The 25,418-nt window shown below is 49.5% G+C and overlaps 1 protein-coding gene across 1 annotated transcript in view; it reads left to right on the forward strand.

Moving 5' to 3' along the window:
• Window positions 1–25,418, forward strand: part of WWC1 (WW and C2 domain containing 1) — a 147,584-nt gene that overhangs the window by 91,558 nt on the left and 30,608 nt on the right. The window contains exons 4-11 of the mRNA XM_061189920.1: window positions 2,143–2,219; window positions 3,724–3,803; window positions 8,477–8,606; window positions 9,971–10,117; window positions 11,331–11,404; window positions 15,040–15,282; window positions 20,830–20,919; window positions 21,735–22,270. Coding sequence (XP_061045903.1) covers window positions 2,143–2,219; window positions 3,724–3,803; window positions 8,477–8,606; window positions 9,971–10,117; window positions 11,331–11,404; window positions 15,040–15,282; window positions 20,830–20,919; window positions 21,735–22,270 — 1,377 coding nt within the window. The remainder of the gene's footprint in view (window positions 1–2,142; window positions 2,220–3,723; window positions 3,804–8,476; window positions 8,607–9,970; window positions 10,118–11,330; window positions 11,405–15,039; window positions 15,283–20,829; window positions 20,920–21,734; window positions 22,271–25,418) is intronic.

Raw genomic sequence — 25,418 nt, forward strand, 5'->3', positions numbered from 1 at the left:
CACTTCCCCCTAGTGTAGACCACCCATCCAGCAGCACCGATGAGCAGGGTGGTGAGCGGGACGGGGTGCTCACGGAACGGGCACCCCCCTTTTTAGGTGTATCCCCATCTTATTTCCTCACTGATGACTCTTCTTGTCTTTTTACCATGTTTGTACTACCGATCGGTGGGTAACGATCGTTAATTACCTTAAAATTTTTCCAAAAGTACCTATCTGGGGAATTTGCTTAAGTCCGTGCCTCCAGCTATGTATCCAGCTAGGTCCCTCCCCTGAAATCCCCAAGTCCAGCAAAGACCAGAGTGCAGAAAATGAAAGCTTCAAATTGGAAACAAAACATGTGTCTGGAGTCCCTGTTCCATGCTCACGACGAGGTCTGCGAGGTCCTCCCTGTTCAGGTGTTCCTGCCACTCATCTCTTCTGGTAAAGCCTAGCCTCCATCATCATCCTCCTCCTCATCATCATCATCATCACCACCACCATCATCGCAAACTCAGCAGAGACGTAATGCTACCCATGGTGCAGAATGACTTGTCAGTTACTATGCAGGGCAATTTTGTTTCCCAGACTTCCCAGTGTTCCATTTTAACTTTAACTTTCCTTATGCATAATCAAAAGGTCCACTCAAGTATTTTAACCAAGTCCAAAGAGCAGAGCAACGTCCCCTTCATGACTGTCCATTCTACCTCCAGACACTGAAAATTGCTAGCAATCTCCAAATAAGCCTCTCTAGCCTCAGAAAAATCCAGGTCCCAGCAGGTGATGTTAAGTGGAAAGGGGAGGTAATGAAATTGCTCAGACTATGGGATTAAGGACTTGGGAGAAACGCTTCTCTGGCCTGTCTCCCAAGAATGACTGTCCCTTTCCTGAACAGTGGGGCTGTGTTTACCTTAAAGACACAGTGACTCTTACATGGGGCCCATTTCCCTCTTCACATCAGCAGGTAGAAAGCTCAGAGCCAGGTCTGTGGCCGCGGGTCAGGAAGTGGGACCTCATGGTATGCAGTGAGCCCTAATCTCATGCCACTGGCTTCTTCACTCTCATTGTCCCTTGTCTCATTTTCCTTACTTTAAATGGATCACTCTGTTGAGTCCATTTTTGTAAGGACTTAAAATCCTTTATCAAGACACAAAGAAATACTACTTTCAAAACACAGTAAGATTACAGCTAAAGGCATACCTCATTTTATTGACACTTCACAGATTGTGGTTTTTACAAACTGAAGGTTTGTGGCAACCTGGCGTTGTCAGATGATGGTTAGCATTCTTTAGCAATAAAGTATTTTTTAATTAAGGCGTGTACTTTTTTAAGGCATAATGCTATTGCACACTTAATAGATTGCAGTATAGTGTAAACATAGATCTTTTAGGCACTGGGAAACAAAAAAAATCGTGTGACTCGCTTTATTGCAATAATCACTTTATTGCGATAATCGCTTTATTATGGTGGTCTGGAACCAAACCCATAGTATCTCTGAGGTATGACTGTACATGATAGAACTGTAGATAAACGTTGGAAGGTAACTTGGAGAGAAGGTAATTGTATTAGGGTGATAACGTTACAGGTAATTTATTTTCCTTTTCAAATGTACATTAATATTGTAAAGTACAATAAATATTTTTAGTAATTTCTTCTGATTAAAAATTGTATGTTTGTGTTAGAAAATGTAGCAAAGACAGAAAAATACAAAGATGAAAATGAATGTTATTCATCATTCAAATCTCTCTAGATAGCAGTATTATCTTTTTGCTATATTTCTCTCTGGTCTTTTTCCAGATGTGTGTGTGTGTATGTGTATGTGTGTGTGTGTGTGTGTGTGTATGTATTTGTTAACTGTGTATATTTTACAAATTTAACTTATTCCTTTTTTGTGTATTTTTGTAAATTATTGTTTTTATATAACAGTAAGTTTTGGACATTTCCCAAATGTTTAGTATCCTTCAGCACCATCATTTTAAATCACTTAAGTTGTACAGTCCCCGTTTTATATGTGTACCATATTTATTTAACAAATTCCCCTTTGTTGGACATTCAGGTTGCTCACTAATAGTCATTCCTTTCTGGGTTTACCTAGATGGCCAAATAAGCCAACTTGACCAAAATGTGTTTCTTCTATAGAAATTTTTTTTTTCTTTTTCCTTGCAGTGGTCTCTGGTTCATCATCCAGCTCTAAGTATGACCCTGAGATCCTGAAGGCTGAAATTGCCACAGCAAAATCCCGGGTAGGTCCTCTTTGCTTATACTATTGATCGGGATCACTGAGGCAGCCTTAGGCTACTAGCCCACCCACAAGACCAGAGTAGATGCTTCCACCAGGCAGTGGCAGCCAGTGCTGACTAACAAGATTCTAAATAATGACAATAGTAGCAGTAGTAGCCATCGTTTCTGTAATAGTAATGGTCATAGCAGCCACCCTTTCGCAAGCACTCACTCTATGCCAGGAGTAGCCCTAAATGCTTCATGAGTTCTACCTCATGCCCTTGAGACAGCCCCATGAAGTAGCCACTGTCAATATCTGCATTTTGAAGATGAGCCGACAGAGGCTTAGGGGGGGACTAAGTAACTTGCCCAAGGTCACAGGGGCTCAAGGCTTACTTTAAAGTTTTTAATGTAAGGTGCTATTTTGCTGGGACTTCCCCGGCAGCCCAGTGGTTAAGACTTCGCCTTCCAATGCAGGTGGCCGGGGTTTGATCCCTAGTCGGGGAGCTAAGATCCCACATGCCTCGTGGTCGAAAAACCGAAAACATAAAACAGAAGCAATATTGTAACAAATTCAACGAAGACTTTAAAAATGGTCCACATCAAAAAGATCTTAAAAAAAAAAAAAAAGATGCTGTCTTGCTAACCACTGCTTATTCTGCAGTATTGTATTTGATTACTTCCTGATTACCTTAGGGGGATAGATATTTTATTCCCCCTTTACTGATGTGGAAACTGAGGACCAGCAGTTAAATGACTTGCTCAAGATGAAGTCAGTGTTGTGAACACTGGTTTAGTGCACCTTCATGTAGGTTCTACACATTCAGATGCCTGCAAGAACACATGAAAGGGGGGCCGGGGCTGGCAGTGAGGCAGTAGGGAGTAGTGGGGACTGTGTAGCCTAGGGGGTGGGCCCTGTCTAAGGGGGTAGTGGAATTTCAGCCCTACGCTCTTATGGCCATGCTGGAATGTAGGCTCCGCACTGGCAGATCTTCAACTATTTTTAGAAAAGAACTGTATATCTAGGCCAAGTATATGAAACATCTCAATATTTAATCATTAGCAACTAATTTTTAAAAATTTAATAGCGCTGCAAGCCAAACAAAGCAATCCTGCAGGCTGAAGCTGGCTCCCTGGCCAGGTCTTGCCTATAAAGTTACTACGTTGCCTCTTACCTCCATGCAGTAGCATATCCAGTACCTGCTTTAAGTAATGCACGACCCAGGAAATTGCCATTCTCCTCATCTGTCAGAATAGGAAGGGGAGGCTCACAGAGGTGAGGTGGCTTGAGAGAGGTTAGCCAGCTCCTGTCTACTTCCTCTTTCTCTGGAGCAAGGGCCAGCTAGGAATGGCCTGCAGGACAACTGGATTGGGATGCCAACCGAATGGGCAGCTGCTGACACCCAGGCAACATCAGTGAGGGGAGCCCAAGGGATGTTGACCTGAGTCATTATGCAGGGGCAGTGGGGGACTCTGGATTGATACCAACCTCTGACCCAGCCCCGTGTGTGGTCTTCTGCCATCCAGGTTAACAAGCTGAAGAGAGAGATGGTTCACCTCCAACAGGAGCTACAGTTCAAAGAGCATGGCTTTCAGACACTGAAGAAGTAAGTCCACCCTGCAGTGTGGGGCATGGGGATTGCCCCCAACCCGTGCTCCCCTCCTGCCTTCTCTGTCCCCCTCCCCTTCAGTCTCTTTCCATCCTCCTTGAAATGGGGCTCTCTAATCATTCGATTCCAGTTCCATTCCACTGGCATTTACTGTCACCCAACATTGAGGTTTGGAAAGAGAAAAGGGGAATCATTTCAGACCACCCGGTTCTCATCGTCCTCTGAATTCCCGAAGCCGTTAAAGTCTGTTCAATTCAGTTGAGATTGTGTAGAATACCTTTTTGTGTTCTATATTATGGCTTTGTGTTTATATAGGTATATGTGATTTCGGTAGGTATATATACACATGCCAATCCCGTCTCTCAAACCGGGTCCTAGTCTCATTAGGACAAGGGGCCGTGCTTTATGCTTCTTCGTAATCACCAGTGGTGCCAAGGACAGTTGAGGGCAGTACTGTGACCTCAGAACATTCCTGCAAAGCAAATAGCCTCACGAGTCCTCCACTTGGTAGTAGAGCAGGTTCTGAGCACATAGTTTAAGGGCTACTCACTCTCAGCACAGGTGCCCTTCCCTTTCCTCTCCCGCCTCCCCCCTCCGCCATCCTCTGGAGCTTCGGGTTAGAACACTTCCCATTATCCTCCGAGCCACCACAAACCAGTTTTACCACTTTGTCACCCTGCAGCAGCATTGAAAATTCTTGTTGCTTGGTAAGCTGATGCTGAAACCCCTAAGACAAGCCTCCTTTTTTTCCCCTTCCCTCGCCCGCCCTTTTGATATGGGGCCCAGATAAGACTGCATCGCTGCTCTGGCTACCCACGCTCCTGGGCCGGAAGCCGGCCCCGTGTTCACTGTAGAAGAAGGTTTCTGCTTTAATGGGCACCTTGGCAGAGAGGGTTAGGGATGTCGCCGCAAGGGACAGATGGCCTAGGTTCAAATCTCAGTTCCCTGGGAACGTGGAAAAGTGGCTTAACCCCCTTGAGCTCCTGTTTCTTTATCTGAAAAATAAGTTATTGTAAACATTGAATTGGAAAATCCACATCGAGCGCGTGACTGTGCCTGGCACATGGGGAGAGCCCAGTGAGCGGAAGGGGGTGGTGACCTCTAGCTAGTTGCCTGCTTGCGCTTGGGAAGGAACTCAGATGAACTCTGCGTCCTCCCTGGGCTCGAGGCCGCGCTCGGTATGTGCTTGTGTACCAGTCTCCTCGTTTCATTGTCTCTACTCCCTTTAAGAGCAGTTTTTATTCTGCCTCACTGATGGGGCTGAAAATAGACCCACGAGACCCCCTAGCTCGTGAGCGTCAGAGCTTGCTTTGGAACCCGGGACTCTCGGATTTTGAAGCTCATGTCCTAATACCTCCCTCCCTAGTATCATCCAAGATAACCCCCTCCCCAGACCCAGAAAACATCAGGCCCCTTACCCTCTCACTTGGGATCCTTTTCAGTGTCTAGTGGGGGATGACCCAGTCACTTCGTGGCCTCCTCTCTTTTCAGAACCTGGGGGAAGCTGAAACTCATCCCTTTGTTCACTTCATGGTCAGCAAACCCAGTTTTAAAAAGCAAAAAAGGTTGCTGAGGATTGAAGCATACCTCGTAGAGGAGGCTGAAAAGAAAAGTCAAGCCCAAAGCTTGGGATTTGGCCCTGTCAGCTGCCCTGAGCCCTCGTAAATAGGGAAGTCTAGGCCCACCAGCCCTGTGGGAGGAGGGCAGGACAGCATCTTTCTGCATGTCCCCAGAGCCACCCTGCCCAGGTGAGAGTTGTCTGGACAAGACCAAGAGGAGTCGGCCGCCGTCAGAGCCTTCGCCTTGCATCTCTGTGGCTGCCGGGTGTGTGAATCTCTCAAGTGCTGCGAGAAAGGACAGCTGTGTAATTTGGAAATCCTAAAACACACCCTCTCCTTCCCACCAACCACGCAACTTTTCTTTCCCTTAAAAAAAAAAAAAAAAAAGATTCATTCACTGAGTGCATAATGGTAACCCTTTGTTCTCCTCCCCCGCTCCCCAGTCCTAAGAGTGTTCCCTCTCCCAGCTACTCTCTGGAGCCAAATTCCAGAGCCTGGGTTGCTAAGGCCGCTGAGAGCCATCAGGTAGAAGGTGCCTGAGGCCGGGCAGACAGACTGCGTCTGTCCCCTCCTGAGGAGTCAAAGCCACCCTCCCCCAGCTGGCAGAGGACAGCCGGGCACAGACCCTTCCCCAAAGCCCCCAGCCCTGTTCAAGCAAACCGCGTCTCCCCTGCACCCCTTTCCCATTTGGGGCAGGGCCACCTCCGGTCCCAGATACTCGGCTCTGCTGGGAAAGCTCCCTGTAGACTAATTTTTCAAACTAAATCTGAGACCAGTCTTAGCCGACCGGGCAGGCTTGCCCAGGCCCAAGTCTTCGAAAGGAACAGACAGGCTATTTTTAGTGGGAAGACATAACTGGGGCTTTGTCTTCCCTGCACGGAGGAGGCTGAAATAACGGAAGGGAGGGGGAGGGCTGAGCTGAGACCGCATCTTCCCCCCACCCCCTACCAACCCACTCCCCTGCTCACAGGCCCGGACAATGAGGCCAGGATGGAAACCTGTGATTCCCCACTCAGGTTATTTTTAGCCCAGGACACTTTGGCCTCTAGCAGGAAACCAGAAAGGAATGCCTATGAGTGGTTTCTCATCCTGAAATAATGGGTTTGTGGTGTTCCCTTAGACTGTAAAACTTCCTTTTCTTCCCCGGGAACTGAAACCTCAGCCCTAGCCTTTGATGAAAGGGTGAAGCAGTTAAAATTTCTCTCTACCCTCAGAACCTTTTCCACAGCACAGCCCTCCTTCCCCAGAGGGCTGGGCTCCCCACCACCTCTGATTTGTCTGACCTTCAGAAAACGACACCATAACCCTTCGCTTTTTTACTCCCATCGTCCCCCATCAGAACGAACCTGTGTGTAGGGCCTGGATGAGCTGGTAAGCTCCCAAGGATGGAAGTATTCTAACTCCTCACATTTGCCTGGTACTCCCTAGTTCCCCACCTGATGTTCCATCCTTATCCCATTTGACATTCCTCACAGCTCCGTGAACATGGGCCGGGCAAGCTGACATTATCCAGGTTTTCTCAGAGGAGGAAGCTGAGGCTCCATGTGCGTGAGGGCCATGCCCAAGGTCACACTACTAAGTGGTAGGGCTGGGAGTTCTGCATCCTTCTCACCTTTCCTTCACTGTGGCCATTAATGAGAGAAGCAAAGTCATCCCTGTGTTTCTCACCAGGGATGATTTTGCTCCTCTCCCCCAAGAGACACGAGGTAAAGTATGGAGACATTTTTGGTTGTCACAACTCAAGGTCAGGATGCTGCTAGCATCTAGTGGGCAGACACCAGGGGTGCTACTGAACATCCTACAATGCGCAGGACAGCCCGACAACAAAGAATAGTCTAGCCCCAAGAATCCTGAGGTTGAGAGAGCGAGATTAAAGGACATGAAAAGATGTTCAACATTGCAAATCATCGGGAAATGCAAATCAAAGACCACAATGAGCTATTACCTCACATCTGTCAGAATGGCTGTCATCATAAAGAACACAAATAGCAAATGTTGGTGAGGATGTGGAGAAAAGGGAACCCCTCCTACACTGTTGGTAGGAATGTAAATTGGTGCAGCCACTGTAGAAAACAGTATGGAGATTTCTCAAAAAACTAAAAACAGAACTACCATATGACTCAGCAATGCCACTCCTGGGTATATATCCAAAAGACACTAATTCAAAAAGATACATGCACCCCAACGGTCATAGCAGCATTATTTACAATTGTTAAGGTGTGGAAGCAACCTAAGTGTCCATCAACAGATGAATGGATAAAGAACATGTGGTATATGTATACAATGGAATACTACTCAGCCATGAAAAAGAATGGAATTTTGCCATTTGCAGCAACATGGATGGACTTGGAGGGCATTATCCTAAGTGAAATAAGTCAGACAGAGAACGACAAATACTGTATGATATCACTTATATGTGGAATCTAAAAAATACAACAAACTAGTGAATAAAACAAAAAGAAGCGGACTCACAGGTATAGAGAACAAACTAGTGGTTATCAGTGGGGAGAGGGGAGGGGCAAGGGGCAGTATAGGGGTAGGGAGATAAAAGGGTTATTATGGGGTTATATGAAATCATGTGGGTGAAACTTTTGAAAATTGTAAGGTACTATAGAATTTAAAGAATCTTTCATTCAATAAATAAAGTAAAATAAAACAGAATAACGTTACGGGGGATAAAAAGGACTGTTCTATGCCAGATACTAAAACTACACAAACATATTCAAGCCTGTCAGATCAAGTCTAGGACATTACCACATAAATTATTAATTATAGCACAACATACTGAGTGCAGTGTCACAGCTATGCACAACGTGTTATGAGAACACCTAGCCCAGCCTAGAGGACTCAAGGATGTAATTAGGGAAGGCTTCCTGTAAGAGTTGACTTCAAGAATGGTGTTGCTTCTGCAGCCCCACGCTATGGGACATTTGCAATTTGACAGGGACCTTCTGTGCCTTATCCAATAGGCAGGACCTGGGGAAGAAGGGTATGCAGGGCAGAGAGGAGACTTCTTCCAGGACTGAAGCACTATGGTCTATGCTTTTCTTCTGGGGATACCCCATCCCTCGCCCTATCTCTGTCTGACCTTTCCTGTTGACTGTCTCCTAGAATCGATAAGAAAATGTCTGATGCTCAGGGCAGCTACAAACTGGACGAAGCGCAGGCTGTCCTGAGAGAAACAAAAGCCATCAAAAAGGCCATCACCTGTGGAGAAAAGGAAAAGCAAGATCTCATTAAGGTACGAGAGTTCCCAGTGATGTGGGCCCCATCCCAGTTTCTCCTGAGCACCTTCCTGTGCCAGGACTCACGTGGGCTATTTCCACATGCTGCAAGATCTGTGAGTTCTCCTCACTAGTTCTCTTGGGCTTTTAGTCTCATTTTATAGAAGAGGAAATGGAGGTTCAGAAGCATGAAGTGACTTGCCTAAGGTCACACAGCTAGTGTCAATGGCAGAGCTGGAACAAGATCCCTCTGGTCAAGTCTAAAGGCCACCTCCTTGCCACTAGCTTTAGCCATCTGGCTTATTTTGCACAGAACCAAATGGAGGGAGGGGGTTTCAACATTACCTCAACATCAAAATGTAGCATCTTTATAGGCATTTCATTTCATGTTCCAGCTCTGTGCTGGGAAGTGACAAATGATGACAGATACGATTTAATATCTCTCAGGCAGTAGTGCCAAGCACTTTGCACGCACTGTGCCTCACTTATCCCTTACATCAGTGCTAGGTTATCTCCATCATACAGCAAAAGACTGCACAGATCAGAGAGTAAGCGGTAGAGCCAAGATTCAAACCCATGGACACCTGACTCAGAAGCCCATTCTCTTAACCCCTGTACAGCCCACCTACCCTCAAAGGAACTGCCTCCTTGACCTCTGAGATATTCTATTTTCGTTCCCATCGGCAGATGAGCAGTCAAGCTCAGAGACACTGTAAATGACTTGGTGAAGGAAGCTTTGCACTCTGTGAGAAACAGAATAATTTCATAGCTCCTGCCCAGGACTGCAGCCCAGTGACTACAGTGAGGCATGTTCCGATCGTGTTTAGCAGTTAAGAGTACCAAGTCGGATAGACCAAAACCAAATCCTGGCTCTGTCAATTGCCAGCTTCTCCCTGTAACAACTCCCTCATGGATAAAATGGGGGATAATCATAGGTTACTCCTCGCAGGACCGTGGTTAGGATTAAATCAGATCATGGTAGAGCTGACAGTTACTGAGTATTGACTGAACTAGTGCTTTACACTGGTCATCTCGTTTAATCAATATGATAGCCCTGTGAGATAGGACCCGTGATTATTCCCATTTTGCAGGAGAGGAAACTGAGGCACAGAGAGGTTCATCAACAAGCTCAGACCACACAGCTAGGAAGTAGCCGAGCAGGGCTTCCAGCTCAGTCCGTGTGGCTCCAGAGCCAGTGTCCACACTGGTTGCCCCCATGTAAAGGGCCTGGCCCAGTGCTTGGCACCCACTCACTGGTAGCTCTTTACAGGATAAGTGGGATGTCTAGGGGGAGCATGGGTTCCTAGTAGATTCATAGAGAGTGACAGGCCCAGAGCTCCCTCCCAGGAGGGTGCGTCGCCAACCCTGCCCTCCGTTCCAGAGCCTCGCCATGCTGAAGGACGGCTTCCGCACCGACAGAGGGTCTCACTCTGACCTGTGGTCCAGCAGCAGCTCTCTGGAGAGTTCAGGTTTCCCGCTGCCGAAACAGTACCTGGATGTGAGCTCCCAGACGGACATCTCAGGAAGTGTGAGTAGACAGCGCGTGCTGCTGCGGGCCCCCAAGGGACAGAGTACCCTTCTTGTTACTCACCCGAGGAGCTGGCTGGTGACCACCGTCTATGGGCCTGGCTGCTAACTCAGCCTTCTGGAGCTCCGTTCTCTTGCAGACCACCTGGCCCCCGGATGACATGAGATGATGATGTGGAGAAAAAGCCACCACTGACTCCCTGGCCACGTGAATGCATCTCTAGATGCTGCACAGAAAGTATGTTTGAAGGACCAGGCGTCTCCCTCTGGTTTCCTTCGTGCTAATTTGCAGCGCCATTCTGTTGTTCTTTCACCAGCTGGGAAACAGGATATTTCCCTCCTGTTCATCCCAAAACAATGCACACAGCTTTCAGACAGCTGCTTGCCTCCCAGTTCAAAAGCTCAGCCCGGTCAGAGTAATGAATAGTGCAAGTGCTGTCCAGACGTCGCTCCTGAAAGACTTAGAGCAGGACTGACCCACGGCAATCCATAACTTTGAAGAGCTTTTGTTTTCCTAGAGCAGGTGACATTGAATGTACCAGCCTCCATGGCTAAATGCTATTCTGTCTGGTTTCTATAGTCGTATTCCCACTTGTGAGGAGAAGCTGTGTTCACGTCTGATGGGGTTAAGCCGTGTAGCTTCTTGCCACTCCCGACAGAGCGTGGCGTGGCAAACGGGGCTGCGCTCTCCTTCCCCACACCACCCATGTGTCCAGCTACAAGCCACCTGTGGGCCGAAGTATTTGTGAAGGAACTGTGTGCCTTCTTCCAAGTTCTGGGACCTTCCTCTCACTCACTCAGTGTTGTACTCCTGACTGCAGGCTCCCTGAGTGTCTGGTGGGCCCCCTCCCAGCACGCCCAGAATGGCTATCTTGTGTATTGGCTGTCCGTGTTTCCTCCTGACCAGCTGTCCGCCATGCTTTTGGTGCTTGAATGGGCTCCAAGCCATTTGGGGCTGCAAGATGATATTCTGGGCCCTCGGCTTCTCTTCTAGAAGTGTTAAATGTCTGAGTTTGGGGCTCTTCCCATGCCTTAAGGAAAGAAAGTGTTTTTCCCCTAACTAGCTTCCCTGCAATTCACACAGCCAGCTCAGTAATTGGGGACTATTTTTAGCTGCTTCCCACACAAGCTGTCAAGTCTCTCATGAGCTCCTGAAACCCAGCTCAGCACTGGCCACAATAGCCATATAATTCCCGACTTGTTCTTTCCTCCAGTTCGGCACCAGCAGCAACAATCAGTTGGCGGAGAAGGTCAGATTGCGCCTTCGATATGAAGAGGCTAAGAGAAGGTAATTAGAGGCTGGGGGCTGGGGGCAGGATGGCCCCAACAATGATAACTACCATTGTAGAGTGTCTGCTCTGTGCCTGCTTTTTACACATCTCATCATGTTTAATCCTCACAAAGATTGTGAAGGTATTATCATCTTCATACTTTAATCCTCTCTGAAACTCAGGAAATGACTCAACCAGGGACACTTAGCTAGATAAAGAATGGAACTATGCTTTGAACCATACTTTAAACCTCAAAGCCTCGTAATCTTTCCACTTGCCCGCCTGAAAATCAACCTCTAAAATCAAGGTTTACCAACAATCGTATAAGTAGTTTGGTGTGAAGGAGCACAGCTGGGGTTTTAGCAACAGGCTAAAAAGACTACGGATACTACCCACTTCAGTGTCTCCTGCCCAACTGGGAACAAGCTGTGTTTTTAAACTGTGTAGACACCAGGGACTTCAGATGTTCTGTGGCTTCACAGAATCCTAAGCAGCTGGGTTCCATTGCCACAAATAAAATTAAAATAGTAATCAAAGCTGACATTTTTAGAGCATCTGTAACGGTCCACGCAATGTGGACAGGAATCCAATAGAAACTATTCAATAGAAGAAGCAAAAAAGGAAATTTGTTGGCCATTGAACTCCAAAGTGCTGGGGTAACTAGCTTCAGGCACAGCTGGATCCAGGGATTCAAATGATGTTGCATAGACTCAAACGCTCTCCTTTTCTTAGCCCTGCTTGCCTTTGTGTTGACAGACTTTCCTGTCAAAGCAGAAAGATGACCCCCAGCAATTCTAGGCTTACATACTACCAGGTTAGAAACCCCAGAGGACCTCCCTTTCACAACTGTTTTAACAAGCTTTGGGTTTGAGACTCACTGGCTTTTCTGGGAGAACCAATCATTATTGCAGGGTGGGAGGAATAAGAATTCTATGAAGGTCCAAGCATGGGTCACGTGCACGACTCTGGGAAGGGGACTGAGGTCAGCTTTGTGGGAACCAAGTGACTTGAAAGTACGGGAGGACTGATTTCCCAAAGAAAATTTGGAATATTGTTAACAAAAGAAGGAGAAATTGGATACAGTTCAGGTGGGGAGAAACACATCCTGTGCACTATTTCAGCTCCCCCTAGAGGTCCAGCAAAACAGCACGACTTCTACGTTTGGACAACCACTTCTTGTCCCCTCTGAAGGCGACCACTCTGAACCCTGGATCTATTCCAGTTTGCTGGAATGCCTATCTTAGATGATCTGTTATGGAGAAATGAAAGGACTGAAATCTTCCCTTTGGGGCTGAGCCATTAAACTTCTCATCACAGAGCTTCCTGGCTCGTCCTTTATCCAGCTTTGTGCCTCCCCCTTCACCCAAAGGTAGTTGAGCACATCATTGACCGCGGGATTTTTGCAGAAACTAACGCCTGTGGACGTAATACGTCTCCGGTCAAAAATGTGTTAAGTATAAAGAATAGAGCAGCCTGCTGAATGGGAAAGCAGAGGCTGCAGGTCTTGAAGTAGGGAGGGCAGGTGGCTATATAACGCAAGGTCTGATCATTGTATGCCAAGTTTTGTCACATGTGCGTTTCTTGGGAGTGAGTCTAGCAGATTTCATCAGATTCTCCTAAGGATGTATGGCTAAAAGTTTAGGGATCACTGGCATAAGGAAAACGCCACCAGAAAGTACATCCAAGAAAGCATCAATTACCCCTTCAATGTCCCATGTGTAGTGGAGCCCCTGCCAGACCTGGCCATACCACTCTATCCTTGAAGCAGCTGGATGGATAACAGCAGCTACAGAGTTATCCCAAAGCCAGTTTTGATGGATTGCTGTATATGTGAATACGGAATTTAAATTAATTAACTCTGAGAATCCCTGCTGAGACACTTGGCTGGGGAATGAGCACATGTAGATGTGTTTCTCTGTATGGAATTTTCACTACACAGCATGGAGATCTTGTCTCCAACAGTGTTTTGAGTTTGGTCACATTGTTTGCAGATAAGATTGAACTGTGACATCCCCGGTGGTGCAGTGGTTGGGAGTCCGCCTGCCAATGCAGGGGACGCGGGTTCGATCCCTGGTCCAGGAGGATCCCACATGCCGCAGCGCAGCTAAGCCCGTGCGTCACAACTACTGAGCCTGTGCTCTAGAGCCCGCGCGCCACAACTACTGAGCCCGCGTACCTAGAGCCCGTGCTCCACAACAAGAGAAGCCACCGCAATGAGAAGCCAGCGCACCGCACTGAAGAGTAGCCCCCACTCCCCGCAACTAGAGAAAGCCTGCGCGCAGCAACAAAGACCCAACACAGCAATTTATTTATTATTTATTTATTTATTTATTTATTTATTTAATTTAAAAAAAGATTTAACTGGGGGTCCAGAGGTCTGGGACCTCAACAGATATTGACCATGTTTATGACCTGCAGTCTTAGGTGAGCCATATCCTCTCTGGCCATCTGTCCAACAGGGTTACCACCAGGTCCTATCCAGCCTTTAGGGATGGGGTGAGGCTAGGACAGTGATAGCTAAAAGCACTTTGCAAAGACTAAATCCTAAAGGATCACATGATTGCTTTTAAATATTTGAAGCAATGCTCTTAGCAATACTGTGAATCTTAATTTGATCCAACAATAATCATACCTAATGTCTATGTCGCACTTGGCATTATATAAAGAGCTCTTAATGATATGTTTTCACTTGGTCCTCATAACCCACCTTGCAGGTACCATCATTATTCCCATCTTACAGATGAGGATACTGTGTCTCAAAGCAGTGAAGGGCTCCCAACTCCTTCCTGTAACACTTATTAAGGGCCTGCAGTGTACCAGGCACTGTGCTAGAAGCCTGTGTTACCTAAATGATTTCTTAAGAAGGTCAGAGCCAAGACTCCAACCCAAAGCCTCTGACCTCAAATCCGCAGCTGTTCACAGGGTGTTGCCGCCACTTTCTAGACTGAGAACACGAGGTTAGCAATGGCAGTATTTGCTGTGGTCATAGTGGGCCCATGACTGCCATTGGTTCTGTACTTATGTGCCAGACACACTGAACACATAAGTGCTCATTTTCACACCAATTCTGAAGGACGAGTAACTGTTTTCTTATATACAAGGCTCAGGGAGTGTGCCCAACATTACACACCTAAGAAGTAGTTAAGCCAGGGAATAAGCACAGTAGCAGCAGAAACATTCACTGAGTGCTTGTTCAGCATGCAGGAAATGTTGTGCTTGGACATTTTATGAATTATGTCATAAAACCTTCAACCGTTACCCCACAAGGAAGGAAGTTTTGTTACTCCCTTCAGAGAGACGAAGAGACTTGCCCAAGGTCACCTAGCTAGTGGTAGGAGGCTATTGCCTGGTGACGAATCCACCTGTACTCTATCAGGCTTCATGTCCCTCCGGGCAAGGACGCTGCCTATCCCTGCCCTATCCCTGCAGAGCCTACTCACGGTTGGCACATGGTAGGCACCGCATATGTGTGTTAGATAAAAATCTGTTCCTTGAGACCACACGCTGATGAAAAGGAAGTCAGTCACTGTCAAAGAGGATGCTCTGAGGACAGCATGGCTCCTCGCACCACGTAACCTTGGAAACACAGTCCGTCATGCTGCTCCCGCATTGCCCTGGGCGCACCAGTCACGCTCACCCTCTTGGCCCGCAGGATCGCCAACCTGAAGATCCAGCTGGCCAAGCTTGACAGCGAGGCCTGGCCGGGAGTGCTCGACTCCGAGAGGGACCGGCTGATCCTCATCAACGAGAAGGAGGAGCTGCTGAAGGAGATGCGCTTCATCAGCCCCCGGAAGTGGACCCAGGGGGAGGTGGAGCAGCTGGAGATGGCCCGGAAGCGGCTGGAGAAGGACCTGCAGGCGGCCCGCGACACCCAGAGCAAGGCGCTGACCGAGAGGTGGGGCTGGGCTGGGGGCCGGGGGGCCGGGGCCCTTCCCTCGCTGCCGGTCCATCCTCCGGCCCCCAGCGGGGTGGGGAGAGGTGACGGGGACAACCTGGGGCTCCTGGGCTTCAGCCCGAGGACACTCAGTTTAAAGATCTCACCACTTTCCAAAGTAGCAAATCTGGGGAAGTGACTCACCATCCAGCTACCCCAGAACTTTACACAGGGAATCGCATTACCAAAAAAATCTGCTTACCTGCAGGTTTTCAGAAATTATCTTCTGACTAAGATAAACTCTGTGTAATTTAGAGCAGTCATTCTCCAACTTTGTGACAGTGATTCACATTGTATTATTATCTAACAGACAACAGTTTCACAAAGCAGTGCATACTCCTTCTCTGTATGACAGCCCTGTGATATTTTCTTTTATGTCGCATTTCTTTTCATGCTGGTCATGACCCACTAAATTGATTTCGCCACATGCTAACAAATTGCAATTCGCAGTTTGAGATACACTGGTTTAGGTGGGGGTTGCGAACTGAGATGTTTACAGGAGTCAAGCAGGTGATATAAATGCTAGAGGCCCACCTGGCCGTGGGCCATGTTAGACTGGAAGGTACAGACCCCACTTGTCTGAAGCAGGCGCCGTCTGCAGCCAGTGGAGGTGCAGGCCCCAGGCTGCCAGAGGCCCCCATAGTTCAAGAAAAGAGTTGTTTGGATTTTTTTTTTTAATATTGGCAACTAATCCAAAAAATTTTTTAAATACCATGAGGGCTAAATCAGCTTCGTCTGTGGGCTTGATTTAACCTGAAAGCCACTGGTTTCCATTCTCCGGTTGAAGCCTTATAACAGACTTTACTTCCTGCAGTGTCTCACCAGCCTCCACACCCACATTGCACAGAGCACAACTCCGTGTTCACAGTGGGTCCTACAATCCCCAGTTTCTCATTCATTCATTCATTCATTCATTCTGTCCATCAGCCCATTGTTTATTCATTCATTCATTTAAGAAACGTTTTGTTGCACATATTTTGTGTGCAAGGCAATTTGGAGGATTCAGAAATGAACAAGTCACGATCCCTGCCCTGATACCCTTAAAACCTATTCAGTTATTTTCACTTGTTTTTTGGCAGCAGACTTTATTGAACAAGGTCCCTGCCCTTAAGGAGCTGGAGTTGAAGATAGTGATTTTCAAACTTGTTGGGGGGAGGTGGGAGGTGGGGGAGAGGGATGAGCAAGGGAATTCCTCTTTCCAGTGAAATCAGAGGCAGAAACCCAGTTTATAAAACAGATAAACTTGTCTGGGCCCAGTGGCAGCAGGCCAGGCATCCTAGGTGCCTTGCATCACCCCATGGTGGGTCCTAAGATGCCTTCAGGGAGCCTCCCGAGTGCTAAGGAACCCTGCTTGCAATCCCACCCTAGTAACTGAGTAAGCTCTATTTGCACATGGTGGGGTGCCAGATGGGTCAAGTTGACCAGCCTCTTTCTGGCCTCTTGTAAACACGTCACACAGCCCATTGACTGGTCAATGGTGGGGAATCTCTCCCCACCAAGCCCCTTGTCAGAACTACTACCAGGGATGTGTCACTTTCCTCTCCTTTATCTTCCCCTCGGAGGGGTGGCTGATCAACACTGACCTACCACCAGGCAGGTGGGAGAAGGAGGAGGAGAGGGCTTCAATATTTGGTGTTTTGTAACCCTAGGAAGCACCTTCTAGAATTCTCTGTTAGTGCCAAGACTTTGTCCTGCTTTCCCCAAGGCTGTCTGTGCACCTTGGGGACAAGGCCTGTGTCCAGACACCTTTGTGCCTTTAGAGTTAGTTGAAAGAATAAATGGTTCGCCAGCCTGGGCAGACCCTTACAGGCCTCTGTATGCATCTCCTGGTCTGTCTCCCAGTCCTCTGGGCCCCTGACTTGCTCCCAGACCCTACAGCCGTCCCTAGAAAGCCCTCAGCTTTTCATTATGCTCACAGCCGGCAGCTGAAGAGAACAGATCCCTGGCAGCCTTACTCCTTGTTGGGTCAATAGAGATACCCTTCCCACCACCTACCTTGTGCAAGTCATTGACCAATATGGACTTCAATTGCCTAATAGAGAAAAAAAACCAGGATAATTACATTGAATACTTATATATTCTGAAGGCAGGTGGTTGGACCAGATTGTGAATTGAGGCTCTTCTCTGCTATCATAATTCTGGTTTCTCGAAACTAGGATTGGATATTCTCTTAGAGACCCCTATACTACATGCAAAAGGTACCATTAAGTACCAGACTCTGTAAGCTATATCATCTCATTTAAACCTCCCAGCAACCCTGAGGTTAATCTCCATTTCATAGTTGTGGAAACTGAGGCTCACACAACATCACCAAATGGCAGAGCTGGGATTACAACCCAGGCTTGCTGGCTCTGGAGCTCATGCTTGCCTTAGTCTCCTGCCCACTTAGAAGGTCTTTTATTATTGCCTTCAGCCCCGTCTTTCAAAGGTCTGATTGCTCCCCTGGAACAGTGAGTTCGCACGGCCAGTCCAGGGAAGCCAGAACCTCCACGCCATGGCAGCTGCTGAGCAGGTGTCTCGAGGTCCCAGAGGGCAAGGTCCCCTGGGGGACATGCAGAGAGAAGCCAGGGGGCACGTGGGCAGGAAGAGGCGAGAGCCTCGGGAAGGACAGGGACGGGGCTGACGGCTGTGAGCCTCCTGCACGAAAGAGAGGAGAAAGCCCACCCAGCCGTCTTCGTCTGTGTTCAGCTGTCTGCCTGTGGCCCCCTGTTTGTCTGTGTTCATCCCTCTGACTCTCTTGTTCTCTCTCTAGGTTTCTTCTCTTTTTGCTTCTCATGCTCCTCTCTCTCTTCTCTCTCTCTGTCTCTCCACATGGGACTATTAGACTCCTCACCTCACACAACAGCCTCTCTGTTCAAGGTGCCTTTGAGAAGGCCAGGAAGAGACACATCCAGGAAGAGCACACCACAGGGCCTACCAAACCCCAGTGTCGAATCAATCAGAAGCACAGACCTCCCCCCAGTACTCCCCGTCCTGCACGCTGCGTCCTCCTCCCTCCCCAGGGGCCCTCCCCAGCACTCCTGAGAGCTTCGGTGCCTGTTAGAGTGAGGACTCCCTGCCCCCACACCAGGGACCAATTCTCCAGGCCTGAGATGGAGCCCAGGCTCTTGCATTTTTAACCAGCACCCCAGGGGCTGAGCCGCAGCTTGTGGGGATTCCAGCCCCACCTCCTGGGTCCTCTGCCTGCTTCCTCACTTGATGTGTTCTTGGCCTCCCGGCATGTGCCAGGCATCACGTGCAAACACCGTATGGCCAGCGAAGCCCAATACCTGTAGGAGGCCGCCTCGGCATCTGTGTGTTGCTGCTGGTAGCTACACCCCTGTGCTCGGGAGGTCAAGGCCGTCTGGCTCCCAGTCCCCTCAGCCTCCTGTTGGGGCTCCACTGGGGACCTGCATTTACTGCCAGAGCACACCTCTGTGGTCTCCTCCCAGGGGAGAGGAAAACAAAGATAGAAGTGGTGGCCCAGGCTGCGCCTTGACCCCAGACCTCACACCCTTTCAAGGTCTTGCTCTCATGAAGGGTCAGATTCCATAGTCGTGTCCATTGCACTGAAAACCGGGGTTTTGTTCATTATGGGCTCCATCTGCCAGCCCCCCTTAGTCCCGGGCAGGACTCTGGAAAAACAGGGCTGGGGACTGAGCTGGCCAAGAACCATGCCGAGGCCGTGGCTCCTGTGGTCTTTTCTGAAATTTCACAAGGCCAGTTCCCCAGTGACTGGTCCTGCCCCTTCCTTATCACTTTGCAGCTGTGTCTCAAGCAAGCTCTGGTCTTCACAGCAGGGCCTGTGCTGGAGGCCTTGGGCGTGTCAGTGGAGGGATGGCGTGGTTAGGTTTTCCATGGAAATGAACTCTTTCTTCCAGGCCCCAGGCTGGGTTGGCTGTGCTCTGGGAGCAATGAGTCGGTCATTCCTCCTGCAGCAGGATGGCATAAGGGGATAAGATGCCAACGGTGGGACATATCTGTCCTTGGGAGATTTAACATCCAGGTCTCTCAACAGAGCAAATGAGCTTTCCCTACATCAACTGGGGAAAAGTCTTCCATTCAGCAATAACTTTTCAAGCACATCCATGTGGTGGGCGCCATGCTAGGGGCTGAGAGAGTGAGGCACAGTTCCTGCCTTACAATCCCCAGCCAGTGCAGCAGCTCAGAAACCTTACTGTGCCTAAAAGTCACCTGGAATAGGGAATAAAGATGCAGATTCCAGGGAATTCCCTGGTGGTCCAGTGGTTAGGACTTGGCACTTTCATTGCCGGGGCCCGGGTTCAATCTCTGGTTGGAGAACTCAGATCCTGGAAGCTGCACAGCGTGGCCAAAAAAAAAAAAAGATGGAGATTCCTGAGCACTGCCCCTAGGCTTTCTGATTCAGTAGATCTAAGTAGAACTCAGGGATGTGCATTTAATAAGCACACCTCCCTTTCTGGTGGGGGAGCTCTGTGGGCCACAGACAAAGAACCACTAATCTAGTGGATGCAGGAGAGCAGCCCAAGTCATGAGTGGGTGATGGAGCTCCTTCCCTGTCAGATCCAAGGACCAGCACCCTCTCTGGAGCCCACCTAAGCCACCCCCATGGGGAATTTCAGGAGAAACTGGGGGCTGAGCAGAGCCTATATCCAGGCATCCCTTCTAAACTCAAGGGTTTTGCCTTCAGGGAGGGAGCTGCTGAATTGGGCTCTGTTGTGGGCATGCCTGGGTGCAGGCCTTAGCTCCCGGGTTCTGACCCTCTGTCACGCTCACCTGGATCCTCCCCAGGCTCTCTGGAACCACTCTCTGCAGCTCCTTGGCTGACTATTGCCCGTCCATTCAGCCTTGGGATGCTATATAGACTCAGAGCTCAGTCCTGGACCCTACCTTTTTTTTCCTTCTATATTTTACCCTAAGATGGTGCATTCATTTGTTAGGGCTGCCAAACCAAAGTTCCACGAACTGGGTGACTTAAACAATGGTAATTTATTTCCTCACAGTCCTGGAAGCCACAACTCCAACGACAAGGTGTTGGCAGGGTTGTTTCTCCTGAGGTCTCTCTCCTTGGCCTGTGGATGGCCATCTACACATGGTCATTTACCGTGTCTTCACTTGGTCTTCTCTCTCTGCATGTCTGTACACAGCGTAGGGAGGGATGGTTGGGTGGAGTCCTAATTCTGCCAGTAACTCTCTAGCTTTAAGTAAACTATTTAACTCTAAGAGCCTCAGTTTTCTCATATATAGAGTGGTTAAAAAAAAAAATTCTTACTATGCAGGGTTATTGTGCAAATGATTTAAGGCAATGTTATAAGTTTCCTAGTCAGCCCCTGGTATATAGCAGGTGATGCATATAGCAGTTACTATAGGATTATACGTAGAGGCCATACCTCTCCAAACATCCTAATATAATGCCTCCAGGAAGTTCTTGTGTGTGCGTCTGTGGGTCTGTGCGTACATCTCCATGAGCCCCATGCCTGTGATTCCTCTTTCGGACAGATGGAGGCGGGTTCCCTCCGAGCTCCCCACTCATGCCTTCTCTCCCTTCAGGTTGAAATTAAACAGTAAGAGGAACCAGCTGGTGAGAGAGCTTGAGGAAGCCACCCGGCAGGTAGCAGCTCTGCACTCCCAGCTGAAAAGGTGAGTAGTAGGCAGTGGGGTGAGCGCTCCCCTGGGCACGGCCATATGCAGGCGTCCCGAGGCAGCCCAGCCCAGCCCAGCTTCTGCCCTTCACATGTCCTCCATGGCCTGAGCGTGCCCGTTTAGCAGCACAGCAGGCAGACGGATGCTCTGGGGGACTCGCTCTGGGCCTGGTGTGGCTGGGGGCAGGGTCCTTCACCTCCCCAGACTGCAGCCTCCTCGGTCCTCTGACGACACAGCAGAAGGCCCCAGTTGGGTGCTAGCGTGTCTTGTTCATGTCTCTCCAGCCAACTTGCACAACGCAGAGAGGGTAGGCCTCAGGCTGGGGCCTCGGTGGGCAATGTGGCTGGAATTTTATCACGACATTCTGTGTTCATCAAATATTTTTAACAGTTGACAATGCTTTTCAAATTACACTTAGGATATAAAGTTTCCTTTTTAAGGAAACTATATTAACGTGTAAAAAGTGAGTTGAGTTGAAGGAAAACATTAAGCAGCATTATTTGGGGTTGGATTCAGATATGGAGAAATATGAAAATGGAATGCCGCTGGTGGAGGTTTGAGAAACAGAGATATTGAGGCGAAAGTGGACTTTTAAGGCAGCTGGCTTGGGTTCGAATCCCAGCTCTGCCAGCTCCTGATTATGTGGCCTTCTCGGGATATCCTCTTTAGTGAAATGGGGATGCGTGGTCCGCCCTGGAGACTGTCAAGAGGGTCTGATGAGATGGTGCATTCTAAGTGCACGTGGTGCTTTTCGGGGGAAGTTCGGGGCGGCCCACCCACTCTGTGTCCTCACCCTCCCTCCCCTGCCCCAGCCTCTCTGGCAGCATGCAGAGCCTGTCCTCGGGCAGCAGCCCCGGATCCCTCACGTCCAGCCGGGGCTCCCTGGCCGCCTCGAGCCTGGACTCCTCCACCTCGGCCAGCTTCACCGACCTCTACTATGACCCCTTCGAACAGCTGGACTCGGAACTACAGAGCAAGGTGGAATTCCTGCTCCTGGAGGGGGCCACGGGCTTCCGGCCCTCAGGCTGCATCACCACCATCCACGAGGACGAGGTGGCCAAGACCCAGAAGGCAGAGGGGGGCGGCCGCCTGCAGGCCCTGCGCTCCTTGTCCGGCACTCCGAAGTCCATGACCTCCCTGTCGCCCCGCTCCTCGCTCTCCTCCCCATCCCCGCCCTGCTCCCCCCTCATCGCTGACCCCCTCCTGGCTGGAGACGCCTTCCTGAGCAACCTGGAGTTTGAAGACCCCGAGCTGAGTGCCGCTCTTTGCGAACTGAGCCTTGGCAACAGCACCCGGGAGAGGTACCGGCTGGAGGAACCCGGAACAGAGGGCAAGCCTCTGGGCCAAGGTAAAGGACACCACATCCTGAGGGCGGGAGCCTCCAGGAGGGAGGAGGGTGGGAATTGTGCTCGGTTCCGAGTTCCAGACCCCAGTGATAATTATGGGCAACGTTTTTTTTTTTTTAATTAATTAATTTATTTTATTTTTGGCTGCGTTGAGTCTACGTTGCTGCGCGCAGGCTTTCTCTAATTGCAGTGAGCAGGGGCTACTCTTTGTTGTGGTGCGCGGGCTTCTCATTGCAGTGGCTTCTCTTGTTGTGGAGCACGGGCTCTAGGCATGCGGGCTTCAGTAGTTGTGGAACGTGGGCTCAGTAGTTGTGGCTCATGGGCTCTAGAGCGCAGGCCCAGTAGTTGTGGCACACGGGCTTAGTTGCTCCGCGGCATGTGGGATATTCCCTGACCAGGGTTCGAACCCGTGTCCCCTGCATTGGCAGGCGGATTCTTTTTTTAGTTTTTTTTAATTTTATTTATTTATTTATTTATTTACTTATGGCTGTGTTGGGTCTTCGTTTCTGTGCGAGGGCTTTCTCTAGTTGCAGCAAGTGGGGGCCACTCTTCATCGTGGTGCGTGGGCCTCTCACTATCACGGCCTCTCTTGTTGCGGAGCACGGGCTCCAGACGCGCAGGCTCAGCAGTTGTGGCTCACGGGCCTAGTCGCTCCGTGGCATGTGGGATCTTCCCAGACCAGGGCTCGAACCCATGTCCCCTGCATTGGCAGGCAGATTCTCAACCACTGAGCCACCAGGGAAGCCCCTATGGGCAACATTTACTGACTGCTTTCTATGTGCCAGGTCTTTACATGGTATATTGATTTATTTATTCATTCAGTAGGTATTTATTATGTGTTTACTATGGTCTAGGTCTTGAGCGAAGGGTTTTTCCATGGTGGGTTCATTCATGCAACAGATATTAAGTACCTCCTGAAACTAAATGCCAGGTCCTGTGCTGATGGTTGTACATGGATTCATTCATTCTTTCATTCAACTGATATGCCATGTGGGTTAGTCACAAGGATACAGCGTGGAGGACAGACAGGGTCCTGGTTCCCGTGAAGCCTACATGCAAATGAAGGCACAGACAATAACTGTACAAGCAGATCAATAAAAGCGCTAGGAAGAAAATAAAACAGGGCATGTGATGGAGCCTTTCAGGTTGGGTTAGGGCTGCCAGTTCAGATTGGGTGGTGAAGGAAGGCGACACTTGAACGGAGGCTTGAGCAATGAGAGGGAGCCAGCCTTGGGAGAAGCAAGAACAAAGTCTCTGAGGCTGGAGCAAGGGGCTGCAAGAGGGGCCAGAGGGAGGAGATCACCAACAAGGCAGAGAATTGGGCAGAGTACGGGTTGTGTAAGGTAAGGAGTTTACGTTTTACCCTCATTGCAGCAAGGATCCGTGTGACTGTTTGAAGCCAGGGAATGATATGACTCCCATTCTGCATGGGGTCAGAAGAGAGCATTATGGTGTGGACTGAGATTCAGGTCGGAAGCTGTCATCATCAGCTTCAGGTCGGATGCTGATGATGACAGCAAAGATTTATTACAAGAAAAATCTTTTATCTTTAGCAGCAACCACATAATAAATTATAATAGTTAAAATTTATTGGGGTGCATTATGTGGTGAGCAATGTGCTTTATATGATGAAATAGGTTACTTCCGTTATACCCATTTCACAGATGAGGAAACAGAGGTTCAGAGAGGTGCTTCCCCAGCAGGTGGGGAAGCAGGGATTGGAATCTGGGCTTTTCTGACCCCAGAGCCCAATCTCTTTATCATCACGCTCCCCTTAGGACATGAAGCAGCTCTGTGTATTTATTCCTAAGACACTCCTGGTGCTCGCTGATGCCATCATGCCTACGGTATGAAGGTCAGGACTGAGCAGGGTGATTTATCAAGTTCAGGTGTACAAGATAACAGGCACCGTTAGGTGTACTTACTCACGTAAGCCTCAAAACAACACTATGAGGTGGGTGCTATTATTATCCTCATCTTACAGACTGAAAGGAATGAGACTCAGCAAGGTTAAGTGACTTGTCCAAGGTCACTGTCACTGCTGTGAAGCGGTAGAGTCAGGACTGGCTCCAGGACCACCTGCCCAGAACCCACAATGAGCCATGTGCCAGCTCTGTCGGTAAAGGGCCCCTGGTCCTGGCTCCCGTGAGGCCAGCTAGAAGCTCAACCCACTTCAGCCGTCAGTTCCGGGAATGGGTGGGAGGGCTGCCGCTGCACCCAGAGCTATCAATTCCTTCGTGTGCAAGGGCCAGTGGGAGCAAGGGGGAAACGACGAGATTTCCCGGTTAATTAAAGGCTCTGCTGGGTGCGTGCCAGCCGCTTCCTTGGAAGAGGAGCCCAGAGATCCCTGGGGCTCCCTCACCGGGAAGGGAGTCTTGCTGAGTGCCCTCGAACAAAAATAAAAACAGGCTTCCTGCTGTAGCCGGTGGCAAGCTTCAGAAAATTGTTCCCTGGAGAGGAAAGGGTGCAGGTGGTACCCCTAACAAGGCTCAAGAAGCGTTCCCGGCGCTCCCTGTCTAAAGGCTGCGATAAGCTGGCTCGGGGATGCTGGGACCCCAACCGAGTGCAGGGAGCGACCCCCATCCCCCCGCCTTCCGCCACAACATCCGTGCAGCTTGGGGGCCAGAGCCCGCTCGCGTCTCAGGTTGGTGTTTCTTCATGCCACCTCCAGAAGCCTTCCCCGCTGCCAGCTGATGCCAGGCTGAGCCCAGACACTAAGCAGGTTATGCGATTAGTGCCACTGTTCAGTCAGCAGACAAATTAATCTCCTTAAGTGGTTTAGTGGAGGGTGGAGAGGGGTGGGTCTGAAGGCAGGAGGTCTCCAGGGCTGCAGCAGCAGATGTGGGACACAGGCTGGGAAAGCCACGCCCACATGGCCCCTTGGCTTCTCCCAGGCTCACTGTCACCATCCCCACCCCCAGCCCCTTCTCCCATCTGCCCGCCCCCCGCCCATGTGCCTGGCACACAGGGGGTGCTCAGAAGTGCTGGCCGTGAAGTTGAAGCACCTGAATCTGTCCTTCCCCTGCTGCGTGGAGGTCAGGAGCTGTCCTGTTCATCTTAGTAGCTCTGAACTTAGCAATGGACCTGGCACACCGTCAGCGCCCATTACTTGGGGAAGGAAGGAATGTGTGGTGTGTGCTGAATGCTCGG

Source organism: Eubalaena glacialis, chromosome 4, assembly GCF_028564815.1.
Source record: "Eubalaena glacialis isolate mEubGla1 chromosome 4, mEubGla1.1.hap2.+ XY, whole genome shotgun sequence".
Classification (NCBI taxonomy): Eukaryota; Metazoa; Chordata; class Mammalia; order Artiodactyla; family Balaenidae; genus Eubalaena; species Eubalaena glacialis.